At 35.1% G+C, this 13,564-nt stretch overlaps 1 protein-coding gene across 5 annotated transcripts in view; it reads right to left on the bottom strand.

Moving 5' to 3' along the window:
- The window catches only part of LOC120344323 (voltage-dependent P/Q-type calcium channel subunit alpha-1A-like), an 83,328-nt gene that overhangs the window by 25,648 nt on the left and 44,116 nt on the right, over positions 1-13,564 (bottom strand). For 4 of the 5 annotated variants that reach the window (XM_078113110.1, XM_078113112.1, XM_078113108.1 and 1 more), the window contains exons 7-16: positions 13,277-13,416; positions 8,293-8,399; positions 7,166-7,318; positions 5,017-5,234; positions 4,533-4,636; positions 1,510-1,625; positions 1,362-1,415; positions 1,087-1,176; positions 899-989; positions 152-279 (exon numbers count right to left, since the gene is read on the bottom strand). In XM_078113110.1, coding sequence (XP_077969236.1) covers positions 152-279; positions 899-989; positions 1,087-1,176; positions 1,362-1,415; positions 1,510-1,625; positions 4,533-4,636; positions 5,017-5,234; positions 7,166-7,318; positions 8,293-8,399; positions 13,277-13,416 — 1,201 coding nt within the window. Of the gene's footprint in view, positions 1-151; positions 280-898; positions 990-1,086; positions 1,177-1,361; positions 1,416-1,509; positions 1,626-2,350; positions 2,467-4,532; positions 4,637-5,016; positions 5,235-7,165; positions 7,319-8,292; positions 8,400-13,276; positions 13,417-13,564 lie in introns of all 5 variants that reach the window. The other variant, XM_078113107.1, reaches the window with a different exon arrangement.

The raw sequence follows: 13,564 nt of genomic DNA, 5'->3' as shown, positions 1-13,564 counted from the left end.
GTATGTATGCAATCAATGGTGCCTTTATGGCGCCATTTTTATTGATAACATTTAAGGCTTTCGCACGTAAGAATTAGCATATTTGTAGCCTATGTAAAATGGCAAAGTATAAAATAATAGATGAGAGAAAATCCAATATCGGTCAACTTACATAAAAAATTTGTCCACCATTCAGGTTGCTGGTAGTGGACGCTGGCTGTGAAACCAGTATTTAAAAGCACTAATGTTAGCACCACCCAATAAAATATTGGACTTTTCACCAGATGACGAACTTTTATCCTGAAATGAAAGCGTGTAAGTATATATAATGTAATACGTTCATAAAGTAAAGAAGTCGGGTAGGGCATTCCGGATCAATACTGGAGTAGAGATCGGAGACGAAATCGAGAATGGAATCAGCCAACAAATAGTTTTTCTAATTCATTATTGTTGGAGCCTAGAGTGGAGTAACTCGACTGGTGGACCGCGGTTCGAATCCGGATTTTCCGAGTTTTTGATTCGGACCGCATTTTTTGATCATTGGCCTCATTAATTTTGGATATGAAGATTTAAATAACTTTTTATTTATAGTTTTAGAGAATATTATTATTTTTATTTTAAAAAACCAAAAAACAGAGGGAAAAGAACCGTGGCGCCATAATGAACAATGCGAATAGCGTGGAACAACAGCGCACGTTTTTATTTTGCGGTTTATCAGTTTTCCACAAATCGTTTTCTGATAAATCTCCCACGCTTTCAAATATTTATCCAGTCGCACTGTGAAATAAATTTTCGGGAAAGACCAGACCCCAGTAATTTTGAATCTTTGTATACGAACCTTTGGTAAAATGAATAGTTGAGTAACCATGGTCTATCTATAACACAAAATACCACAATGCTATTACTGTATATAAATTACCATAATCTCCGTTCTTTCCGAGTTAGCCATCTTATAAGTGCGTTTGAAGGTTTTGAGTTGGGTATGGATCGTGTGAATCGATTCTTTTTCCCTTGAATGAAAAAGTATATTTGAATACAAGCTTGTTTTCATAAATGTACGAGATAATAGTTTATAAAGCGAACTTGGCAGTATAATTGGTGACTCACCCACAGTGCTTGATATATCGGAATAAGAGGTTTCATCTGAATCTAAAAGATCAGTGTGACTGCGATTGTGTGCGACTCTCCGACGATGGGCTGGAATGGAAATATAGTAATGCGTCAAAATTAAGTTAGGAAAATGCAAGGAATGTATCATGGAAGCGAATGGTATGGTAACATAGATGAGTACGGTGCAGTTAGCAATAGTTATGTAAGTGGTCTACTGTCTTTTTACACCAAAATAGTTACCATAGGGGCAATTGTAAGAACAACAAAATTACCTTCTAATGCAGATCTTTCAAGACAACGTTCTTCTTCTTCCAATATAACTTCCTCTAAAATATATAATTTATTAATGTGTACAATGTAACAGCAATGCAACAATCTTGTAGAAATGAGTTTTTTGTAATATTTAAACTCAAATTTTACCTGCTTTTTGCATCCATTCGAGATATCCTGTCAACTCTCTATCTAGTTGTTGCCTTTTCCTCAACTTCAGAAATGCTCTTCGATTCTCGACTCTTTCTCGTTCTTTCGCGAATTCGCTTGAAATGATTAGAAAAAGTTAGCTTGATTACCACAACGATATTAATTGCGAGACTACAAAATTCTAGGAGCTCCGGAATTATGTGCACCAAGATGGCGCACAACCTGAACATAGTATGTGTTCCCGGTTAGGACTCAGGTTGAGCTCCATCTTGGTTCACATACTTCGGGAGCACCAAATTCTACACATCTTGGTTCGCAGCGGATATGAAAAATATTTCATAAAAAGACATCCAGTATTGAATTTGGAGCAATTTCTATTCCAGAATAAATCTGCTATGTTAGATTGCAGATAAATTTCCGTACAAATTTTAAATAGTTAGTTTCGGGAAGACACCAGTAGCCAAAGCGGTAACAAATCTGATTTGACCTGGTTTAGCAATTTCTTTAAGCACCAATAAAGGTAGTCAGCTTCTATGAATTGAAATCATATTACACAAAATCACAAACAATTAGGACACTTAAGCCATGCTATAGGTATAAAGTTCCAAAATAGTAAGAACAAACATGCAGTGCTCATTAGTAACGCGAATAGACCTAAATGATATTAGACTCACAGTGCAAAAAATATTCACTCATAAGAAAAATAATCGTAGGCATTGCAACAGACAATTTGCAAAATAGCGCTTGATTGTGAAAATCGATATGAGGGTGAAACAATTTTGTTAAAATTGGGATTTTGATTTTAAAATGTTAATAATTTCATCTTTCCCATTTTACTTACCCGCTCAGAATACCAAGAACAAGATTTAACATGAAGAACGAGCCGAAAATCACCGTCAGACAGAAGTAAATATAATCCAGAATTTGGTCAAATGCGGAGATATGACCGTCGACGGCCTGTAAGCAGACATTTGGGATAGGATTGAATTCTCATATGAAAAACTGCATTTAGCAAGCTAGCTAGCTTATACGTTTATCATAAAGATGAATTTTTCACTGGCTTTTTGAATTGAAAAATCAATTGGAATTTGTATCTCTTGAATAAGGTTAGGACGAAAATTACAATCGATGGATGCTATGGTGCCAGTTTCAACAATCCGTAGCTTGCAAATTACTCTCAAAATCACCAATTTCTAACGTGAAGGGCTGTACTATAGGTCTACTTCAGGCCAGGTAGCTACTCGGGAGAGCAGTAAGAGAAAAGGGAGACTAAATCTAGGTGTAAATAGGCAGCTGAGGCTTGGTTTTATATCATTAATCAATCCTACCATATCTCCTTTCTTATTGTGGTTTTTTACGCTGAGTGAAATGAATAGAAAATATACAAAATCTAACACTAAGTATTGTTGTATACGACCTGTGTATGTTTACGACCTGTAATTACTAAGTGAATCATTGTATTGCTCTGTGGTAATTAAGGTGTTTACTCAAGATTCTTTGGAATCATTTTAAAAGGTCTGTCATCTTATTTAGCTCTGTGCTTAACTTTCAAACATGTGTATAAATGTTTATTTGAAGCTATATTTTGTATATTAGTCAACGCAAACTGTGCAAATAAGCACCAAATATATCAATTCCAAAGTAAACTTTATACCCGCCTTGTAACATAACTTACCAATGCTATGATATTGTATATTTTCCTCCATTATCCTGGCATTACTTCACCTCTAAAAGTCAGGTTAGGCCAAATGCGGCTCATAAGGAAAAATTGTGCTGTCCGCGGTAAAGTGCCAATTTTAATGGTGTGCGGCCGGCGAAATGAGTTTTTAATCTAGTTTAATGTGGTACATGCGAGTAATTCCAATTTCTTCGCGTTCTGTACCTTAGTCCAAATTATTATCTATGCCTATGATGTTACAATGCCCCTAACAGCTAGCATGTCATAAGATCAATACCCAAAATTGTTGCGCTAGAGGTGCGGCTCGCGGTTTTGCCAAGTTGTTTGGATCTGACCTTCATGTATTAAAGGTTGAACACACATGTTTTAGAAATTTAGATAATTGTTGGTAAGATAAATATAGAAATATGATTGGATGTGTGTGTATTGCTTGAAAAAAAAAAAATTCTGCTACGTTTTTACAAGGTATTGCACTACTAGACTGACTTATGAAACTAGACTGTCGAAATTATTTTGCTGTATTTACGTGAAATAGTGTTAGGTTTTGTATTGAGCGACAGGGGACCTAAACACTCTAATCAGGTGAATTTGACGACAGGTCGGTCAAGCACTTTACTCAAAACACATTAACGCTGGTATTAGACACGCCAATATGGAACGTTATTACTATTTAGGTACGGAAAGAAAGACCAAAAACGGTCCACGGGGATCCCTGAGAGGTACCGCGGCGCGATTCCGAGACCATTTGTGACAAGAATCGTGAGTCAAATTTAAATAATTTATGTCTTAATTTCATGCGCTCGCTCGAGGGAAAAATAGGCCCTGGATATTGATGTTAAATTTTTACCCCGTGGCTTATCTACCATGACAATATTTTACATTTGTTCCAAATTGAACAGTGAGTGTTAAAATGTAAAAATAATTAACAAAGTTACTAGTATTTTGACGTATATCACGATTTAATTTGAAATAGCTTTACGTTTGAATGATTATTATATGTTGCAGTGAAAACGTCGATATGTATGCTAATGACAAGGCAAGCACCATAGAAGTTTTACTGATTACGGCAGCACATCTGATACACTTCACATTAACGCCTACGCTAGGTGGTAACGAACACAAGGTGTGTTCGGTTGCAATCACGTGTGGTATCATCTGAAGCACGGCAATTCACAATGACAGCCAAATTTGCCATTACTTCAGTAAAGGATCACACTAAGCAAGCCATGCAAACACATAATAAAACACAATACTAAAGCAGTTAGTAGTGAACACAATCACGGGGACAATCACGACAAAAACCACACCTTGTGACGTCATAAGTCTATGGCGCCACCTTTCTTACCCACTGAGAACCCCAAGAACAAGATTGAGCATAAAGAATGAGCCGATGATGACGAGCATAATAAAAAATGCCCAGTTCAATTGGTGACCTCCTGCGTCGTCAGCCTGATTACGTGGATAAGTATTATTACAAAACAATCGAAAATAACATTGGGTATATTCATCACCATAGAGCACAGACTATATTGTATAAATTTCTGTAATGGAAGCGACTCAAAAGAGAGTGTAATACTATGAATAAATACAATGAATGTAAAGTATTTCTCAAAAGTTTGAAAAATACAACACTATTTTTCATAGAATGATTACGTGCTGTGATTAAATAGGGCATGGGAGACACCATGCCTGTATTTTTCCTCCAAAAGTTAAATTAACAAATCTTTGATAAAAGGTATTTTATTAAACATATATAAACACAGATAACCATCTTTCTGTGTGTATGTTCATTGTTACACAAAGTACAATTTAAAAAAAAACACACTTACGAAATAGAGAATATCTGTCCAACCTTCCATCGTAATACATTGAAACACGGTCATCATCGAAAATACGATATTATCAAAAGTTGTAATACCATAGTATGGACCCATGTCCCACTCAGCACAATAAGTGCCGTTTGGGCAGCGATAGGGTAACGAGTCTTCCTCGCCAGAATCAATGGTAGCGTTACCATAACATATCTGGTTTTGTCGCAATATTTCGCCTATAAAAATAAAGTTGTTCTATTACTGAATAACATGACATTTATACGTCGTAGGGATAGAGTGTTACATTTGCCAACGCAAGGCTGGTAAAAGCGTTGACGCCAGATTCTATACGACTGTGCGGAAATTGCTAATAGGTGGAATAAGCCCTTCCAAAATCAAATCATAACATTATTTGTATAAAGTGTAAACACAAAAATATCATATACTTAATGAAAATGATCCCTTGTAGATGACTGTCTTGTAGATGACTGTGTGTGGGGGCTCGGGTTTAGAGTTTGTATTAAAAACAATTGTATTGTAAGCTCAAAATCTTTTTGAACTTATATTCTAACATTGTCAAAAAATTACTCTATTTAATTGGGCGATTTCAACTTCCAATAAAGCTTGAACATCCAGGTTATGGCGGAGTTCAAGACCAATGAGCAAGTTTGTTGACATAACCCATAAGCGGACATGCTAACCCATCAACGACCGAAATACGACGGGTATTCTTACCACGTCATTGATGGTTAAGAAGGTTTGTGAGTATAGTATACATATTTCAAATCAAGTATGACATTTGTCTAGCTATCTATCTATGGTTGTTCTGTCGACATATTTCCATTTGCTTAAACGATTTCGTCAAAAGCTCTAAAATTCCGAGTTATAAATATTTAATGATTTTTTGTGACCTCTAAAAACTACACATTATGCTCTTATTGATGACTATATAAGTGTTCTCTTACGCAAGAAGACACTGTGAAAAAAGGAGTGCGTCTAACAAGCATTTACGGTGTACAATATTGAGCAATTCCAGCAACTTATATTCACTGAAAATAAGAACAATATATCGACACAAGCGAAATATTTCATCTAATATAAACGATATGCTGATTGTTTTCAATCAAAAAAAACTTCAGTTTTGGCCAGATCTTCAAGTTATGAACTACTTAGAAGTTCAAGTAAACGTGCTGAAGTTTTTTATCATTAAGGACAGAATTTTTTCAATGTTCAAAAACTGACCCATCACGAAGACAAGAATGCGACCGCCTCATGTATTCTCACAAATATGCGTTTATTGGCTGCAGTTAAGAAATAAACATTAGGATTTTGGACAATCCAAACGATCCAAATTATGTCCAACAAACGTAATTTTGATGTTCACTCGATCCCGTCACGAATATTTGATGTTTGTCTTGCAGAAATATTCAAAATTTTCATAAAATAACGAAATTCGTGATTATGGTATTGATAGAATGGAAAAGTGCAGTGTGTTTTGGCAAATTTAACGGTTACTGGTCAAAGACGGCTTACGATCGATTATTATAAAAATGTTTTGAATTAAGTATTTTGGAAAGACCAGTCTTCTCAAGCCCATGAGTGTTCAAACGTGAAATTATCTCGCGTAAATCATGCTCCGGATGATAATAGAATGACAGTTTATCTTACAAATCTTTCTAACAGTGTAAATTATTTAAATGGTCAAAGCGCCAAGAAGGAATATGAGAACGGGGGTTATCAAGGCGATTCGTGACGCAAGCATATTTATGAGAAAAGACTCAATCAATGACCTGTACATGAATACGACATGCAATACACGGTGCTTTTTCCGATAATCAGACCGATATGACGTCATAATAAAACGAGGCATAAATTAGTTTTCATGTTGCCAAAATTAGGGATGGAGACTAGAGATTTGAACGTCGCATATAATATCGCATTTATTCAACAACATAGGAATCGGGTTCGACATCGATTAGCATGGTAACTAATGGAAAGCTAGGGCTTTTGGGTTCAACGACAATTGGCCCTGGTACAGAAAATGTAATAAATAAATCAGACATTGACTAGACAAAAAATCTCGGTATCCAACAATGAGAAATATCTTTAATTTGTCACTCGTGTACATGAACTTACCGTTTAAAAATAAACTAAATATAATGCTCACCATTAGATTCAGTATAGCACGTTTTATGGAACTTTCCCATATAAAGTTCAAGACCAATAATGGAACAAACAACGATGAAGAAAAGTAAAAGTACAGCGATTTGTAGAAGCGGAACCATCGCCTTCATGATTGATTTGAGAACGACTTGAAGACCTGATTTTACATAAAAGAAATAATTAGAACAGTATTGTTGCCATAATCTGGTTATTAGATCAAAATTATTCAGGTATAAAGTTTGAATTCCGAAGATCATTCGTAAAATTTATTCTCGGAAAATGTTATTTGTGTTGTCGAAATCTTGATAACTTGAAACACTGTTTCATTACAGCAGTGGGGTATGGTTTGGAATTTGCTTTCGGTTGTTACAGGGTGACTTAATAAAACAGAACCCAAGCCATTCCAAACATATCCTTAAAAAAGCACAACTTTTGAGCAAAGTGTCCTAGATCAGGGCTACTCAACTGGTAGACCGCGGTCCGAATCCGGACCTTTCGTATATTGGATTGGGACCGCACCTAATTATCTATTTTGGATCATTAGCCCTTCTTTTTGAATTTTCGATTATAAAATGACTTTCATAGTTTTGAATATATACGAAAAGAACTATAACACCATAACAAACCATTTTAATTTGCTACTAATCATTAGTCGGCCGAGGAAGTGCTTGTTTAAGGATGCCGAAATATAATTTCTGGAAAGACCGGACCCAAATAATTTTGAAATCTTGTTTGCGGACTTTCGGTAAAAATAGTTGAGTAGCCCTCTCCTAGATTGCTGAAATAATCATGCACAAACAAAAGTTCCAGTATTCAAGTGTGATATGAATTATTTTTATTTTCGTAGGAATAATTTAAAAATTTCAGTGAAAAACAGTGAAACTAATTCAGTGAAATAGGATACAATTATTTATGAGCTTTGCTTAAAAACTCGGTTAGCACAACATGATCTGAAATAACATCTGTGTACTAAATATGTGAAAATACTCATTAAGTTTGATATTCAAACCAAACCAGACAGTCATGCAGAAATATGAAACCCAAAAGCAATACGTGTTAAAATGCTAATGAATAAACTTTTAATCTAGTGATAAGTAATATTCACACACTAAAGAGAAGTAAATAACTCACTTGGTATACCGGATACTAGTTTCAACGGCCTCAGGACTCTGGCTGCCCTGAGTGTTTGAAAACCGGATCCGGTTGAAGAACCAACAACCTCAAAATAGGTGATGCATCTAAGAGGAATTGAAGAAAGTGTGATAAGAGTGAAAGATGTGCAATATCTATAAAGCTATAGTGGATTGTTCAATTTAATTTATGATCTTTAGACGGCTTTCGAAAAAGTCTACAAGAGTGAAGTCATCAGCGGGTAGTATTCTTATTCCGTTATCGATATTGACAAGCGATCTATGAGAGGCACGTTTATAAACTTCAGGAAACGTGTTTTTATTTTGTGTTCAAAGTCAGAACAATCATAATTGCAAGTCGGCCCCTCTGAGATCAAGTTCAGGATATGCTTGAAACAGCCTGTCTGATCAGTTCAAAGCTTTAGTTACTGAATTGATAAATGAAGCATTACAATATATTTCGGTCCCGGTACAATATCAGAGCTTTTTGGGCAGGATGGGTTGGAGTTTATTTCATGCCACGGGTCGACTCGGTGCCCAAGAAGTGAACCCACCTCATAAAGTCGGCAATCCGTGTGCTGTTATTTAACTCAAGTCCAAGGTTATGGAATTGTGTATACCAGCAATTAAATATTTAAGAGACACATTGCGATCTAACAAAGAGAAACGGAAGAAAATTGTATTTTTAATATATTAAATATTATCAGAAATTGTGTCCTATTCAAGTATAATTAAGCAAGGCATGAACCATCAATATCAAATTCCTGATTCCAGTTACATACACATTGTATTCCACCAATGCAGCTGAAGTGTCACAAGGGTTAACATAGGGATTTCTGGAACAAGCCAACTCTTCCATTAGAAAGCCGCAACATGGACAACGAATTTCTACCTTCCCTTGAAATTAAATTAACTGTCGATCGGCAAACTCGGCGTGATGGGACGTAACGTAACGACGTACTCACGCAAGATAATATATATACAGGGGAAACTCGTTTCACGTATAACGTGTAGTAAACTTACAATGCAGGTAACGCTAAAATATTTTTTATGTATTTTACGTAAATGACGTTTTGACGATACGCACGCACGCACACGTCGTTCACCAAAGGGGCGTCTTTAATCGACGTGAAATCAGAGGACATCAGCGCTAGGGAAAAAACAGATCGATAGGATGGTACACTGTATTGAATTTATATAACCCATTCGTGCAATGACGTCACCAAAATAATATACGAGACGTGTATCGATAAGGAAAGGTGTCTGTCATTCGGTCAAATATAAATTTATTATATTTTTTAAGTATGACCTCAATGTAGAGGTTACAAAACATATGAGAATGTACACAAAGTGGTTATTACTATCCGGATGTATTCGATAAATAAACGATTTTAATTTGAAACTACCGATAAGCAGTGATATTTAGTTTAAAATTTCGAAGCGCAATCATATTTTCTCTAAAATGTAACAAAATTCAATTGAACTTATATTGAAGTCGCTATTTTTTCTGATTGATGGAAAAATTAACTGTTTTGAAACTATTCATCTATAACACCCATATCCAGAATGGTTAGCGAGGTAACGTTTGAATTTTAGTATTAAATTCGGAATAAAAAGCCTGATTGAAAGGCTTTTTATTCCGATGTTAATGCTAAAATTCAAAATTAGCACGCTATACAACCAATAACGCATTAATCAAAGAATGTTTGATTTAAATCATGTTTTATCATTAAAATTTGTCTTTGGTATACGATGAAGCGCATTTTCTCAAGCCCAAAGCTTAGTGGAACAATAATGAAAAATATTGCAATATGTGGTATCTTTGCCGAGTAGCGTAGAAATGGCATTTTCTTAATTTATGTTCTAAGTAGCAAAAGCGCAAAAGTCCTGATAATTAGAGAAGTATCCAGATGCATTCAGATACTGATTTTCAATTAATACTTTCGCAAAAAATACTCATATCGGGCTTATATTCATTACATATTAATGTTGCGCAAGAAATAATCTTGAAACTAGTTCTGCTGACCCTTTCTTGCTAAATAATTGATGGAAAACGGTCCTTTCCGTTACGTTTGTCAATCTTGAAACCTTAAAACAAATCGCCTTTATTTACCCTAAGGCCCGTATGCTCATTCTGGATGAAACGAACAAAAAGTACAAGGCTATAATGACAATTCTATCAACAGTGGTATGATGTTTGTATTATTACTACTGGAGTTTAACTTGAAATATATAGAAGTAAAGGATATCTATCTCTGAGCAAGTTACAAGAATTAACTTCAAAATTTGATGACCTATAAAAGCCCTATTCAGCATACATGGCCTGATTTGGTAGTCGTCCGTTTGCTCTGATAAAGCTTTCGTGTGACTAACTAATTACGCAAGATATGGCAATCGAAACGCTAGCGATGTCGGGTCTGTGTGCTATCCAATTATAAGATTATTCGACCCAATACAACTAAACTGTGGGAGAGAAATAGGGTCTTTTTTAGGGTCTTGGTAGGATAAGTGATCGAATCGAAATTTAATGTATCATAGTTTGGAATGGACAAATGAGTCAAACTTAACTGTATATATGGTAAAAGCTACCAAGTCGAACAATTGACCATACAACAAAATAAGAGGACATAACTTGCTTTTTTTAAATATAATTTTGGGTTGGATTACCTTTGCTTGAAGCCCGAGTTATCCAACATTATAAGACAACGCTAAAGTAAAAAGCGTCGGTTTCATAACATATATAACTGCTCTTGTAACATTTCTGTTCAATTTGAGCATTTTTAATTCAGAATGACAAATACTAATTTAATATCACGGATAAGTTTCGGTTGCTTTAATTTTTTCCATCATAATTAAACCCGACTATAGATATCGATCGTCTTTCCATAGTAAATGTCAACCAAGAAAATCTCAAACACAGAAATTGAATATTATGAAACAATAATCCAAAAAATAGTCCAAATACTAATAATCCAATATTCATTCCATTGTAGTGGCTATTTCTTTGTACATATTTAGATTGTGAAACTGAACTTAAATCGTTCGAGCCACAAGGAGGTAGCACCTTAATTAAAGCCTTCCTTAATTAGGGGTAGCAAGCTGTACAATGTAAATCATAGTCTTTCGTTCATGTACCCCTGGACACGTTCGGTATCTACTAGATATAGTAAAAAAAAATATTGACTTGAGAATGTGTGATTCTATATTCTACTTGTGCTTTCTACGTGCAAAACCTACAAAAATTTACAATTTTTTATAAAATCGGCGGCGCAGGCATGAAAGTATGGATTGATATCATATACTAGTGCAATAAGTGCTTTTTCGTAAAAGAAAAAGGTATAAATGTGCGAGTGTATGTTTTACTCTAGAATCACGTCTTGTGGTTGTGTAGAGTGCACTTACTGGGCACGCCTGAAACCAATTTAATAGGTCTTAGAACTTTTGCTGCTCTTAAAATTTGAAGCGTGGATGCTCCTTCTTGCTTTCCCTCTTGTAAAAGCGATATTAGACTGTACAGTTGCAAAATGATATAAAAACAGTTAAAAGTAAAGGTGTATATAAGGGTCAATCGTTATGGCCTTTTCCGTAGAGATGTTATTTTGCTTATTTATATTAGACAGGAATTGATTTTTAGGGTAGAACACAAGATGTATATATATCTAGTCAAAAATACGAACGATCGAATGCGAGATCACGTGAAAGCAGTTGGAAAGCTTTCAACAAATGTCTCATAATCTATAAGGTGGTAACTCTTTAGTTAAATCGGCTTTTATTATGTAAGAAATAAAGGAAGGTATGCAATGATCTAACAAAATATATCTAATTATTTTTTCTCAAATATCGATGACAAATGCGATCGGGATCCGAGCCAGAAGACCACAAGATTTATGAGTGTGCATCGTCTATCAATTCTTAGTCATTAAAATTGCAGAACACGTAGAAAAACGTTGCAAAAACATAAACAAATTTAACTGTTTTACATCAGGAATTATTCTAATGCGATGGCGTTTACTAACAGTTGACTAGACTATTATGATCACTGAACCATGCAGAGAAAAAAAAAGCATTGTAATATACTCTTATCTAAATCGGGAACAATCCCAATTATATCAAAATTGTAGTCATTTTCTTTCTACTTCATGGTAGACATAAATATTTTAGCGACTACGGTCTGAGAAATCGTTAATTGGTGATCTTAATGTTTTCCCGTAGGAATGGACAGCCACATAATACGAGCCGTCAGCCTATCGAGTTTCCAAAACACATTAGTGAACCTCAAACAAAATGAATTTAGTATTTTCGTTGGATGTGTTGGTCTAATAGAGATAGCATCGCGGGTTACACATTACGGTCCACCCATTTCCGAATACTTCGATGTAAACGGCCCACAAATAGAAAATGTGTCATTTTCAAAACCTACTTTCGTTTATGAAAAAGAATTTTGGGCAATACCTCCATATTGCTACGAAACCCATTTCACAATTACTAACCTATGTAGCCTAATTTTATTCTTCAATCTAAACCTAGAAATTCCTGAGTATCCTTAAGCAGTAAGATTCTTACATTTGGTGCATTTTTGTGCACCAGAATAAGGTTTTGTTTTTCAGATTGTCCTCAAATGAAGATACTAACTATCGTTATCTAGATACATTTTATTATTAGTGTGAGGTCGATTTCATTTTGGTCAATTTGGTCCGGTAATAAAGACAATATTATAGTTTAGAATTAGATATTTAGATATCGGAGAAAACAAAATTTAGATATGGACAGAACAAAATGTATATTTTCCACATATATTACATTATTTGTCCAATGAGCGTGTGGTGCCCCGTTTATATTTCAGAACAACGCCAGACAAATGGCAATGTTGATTAGTGTCGGAGGTATAAGCTAAATACTGAGCTCGACCACTCCGTTTAAAGCTAGCGGACGAATAGGGGTACTCACCCTTGCGTAGAAGCAAATGTAATAGAAAAAATTCTCACCCCGTGACTACTACAGTGAAATCCATGATGTTCCATCCGTTACGTAGATAGGAACCTTTGTGCAAAACGAAGCCCAGCGCCAGTATCTTTAGCGCCGATTCAATAATAAATATTGCCAAAAAATAAGGCTCTGTAAATTCCTGTGTAAATAGATAAATGTAATGAGTTGTGACAAATGAGGACTTTTTATTCATACGCTATAGGAAATAATAACACAGCCCATTCAGACCGCATGGTAGTTTTCAATAGTTGAATAAAATAGGCTACAAACCAGCGTGTCCTATTTAG

The sequence above is a fragment of the Styela clava genome, chromosome 5 (genome assembly GCF_964204865.1).
Source record: "Styela clava chromosome 5, kaStyClav1.hap1.2, whole genome shotgun sequence".
Classification (NCBI taxonomy): Eukaryota; Metazoa; Chordata; class Ascidiacea; order Stolidobranchia; family Styelidae; genus Styela; species Styela clava.
The sequence above is the reverse complement of the archived record's forward strand: the minus strand, read 5'-3'. Positions and strand labels throughout refer to the sequence as shown.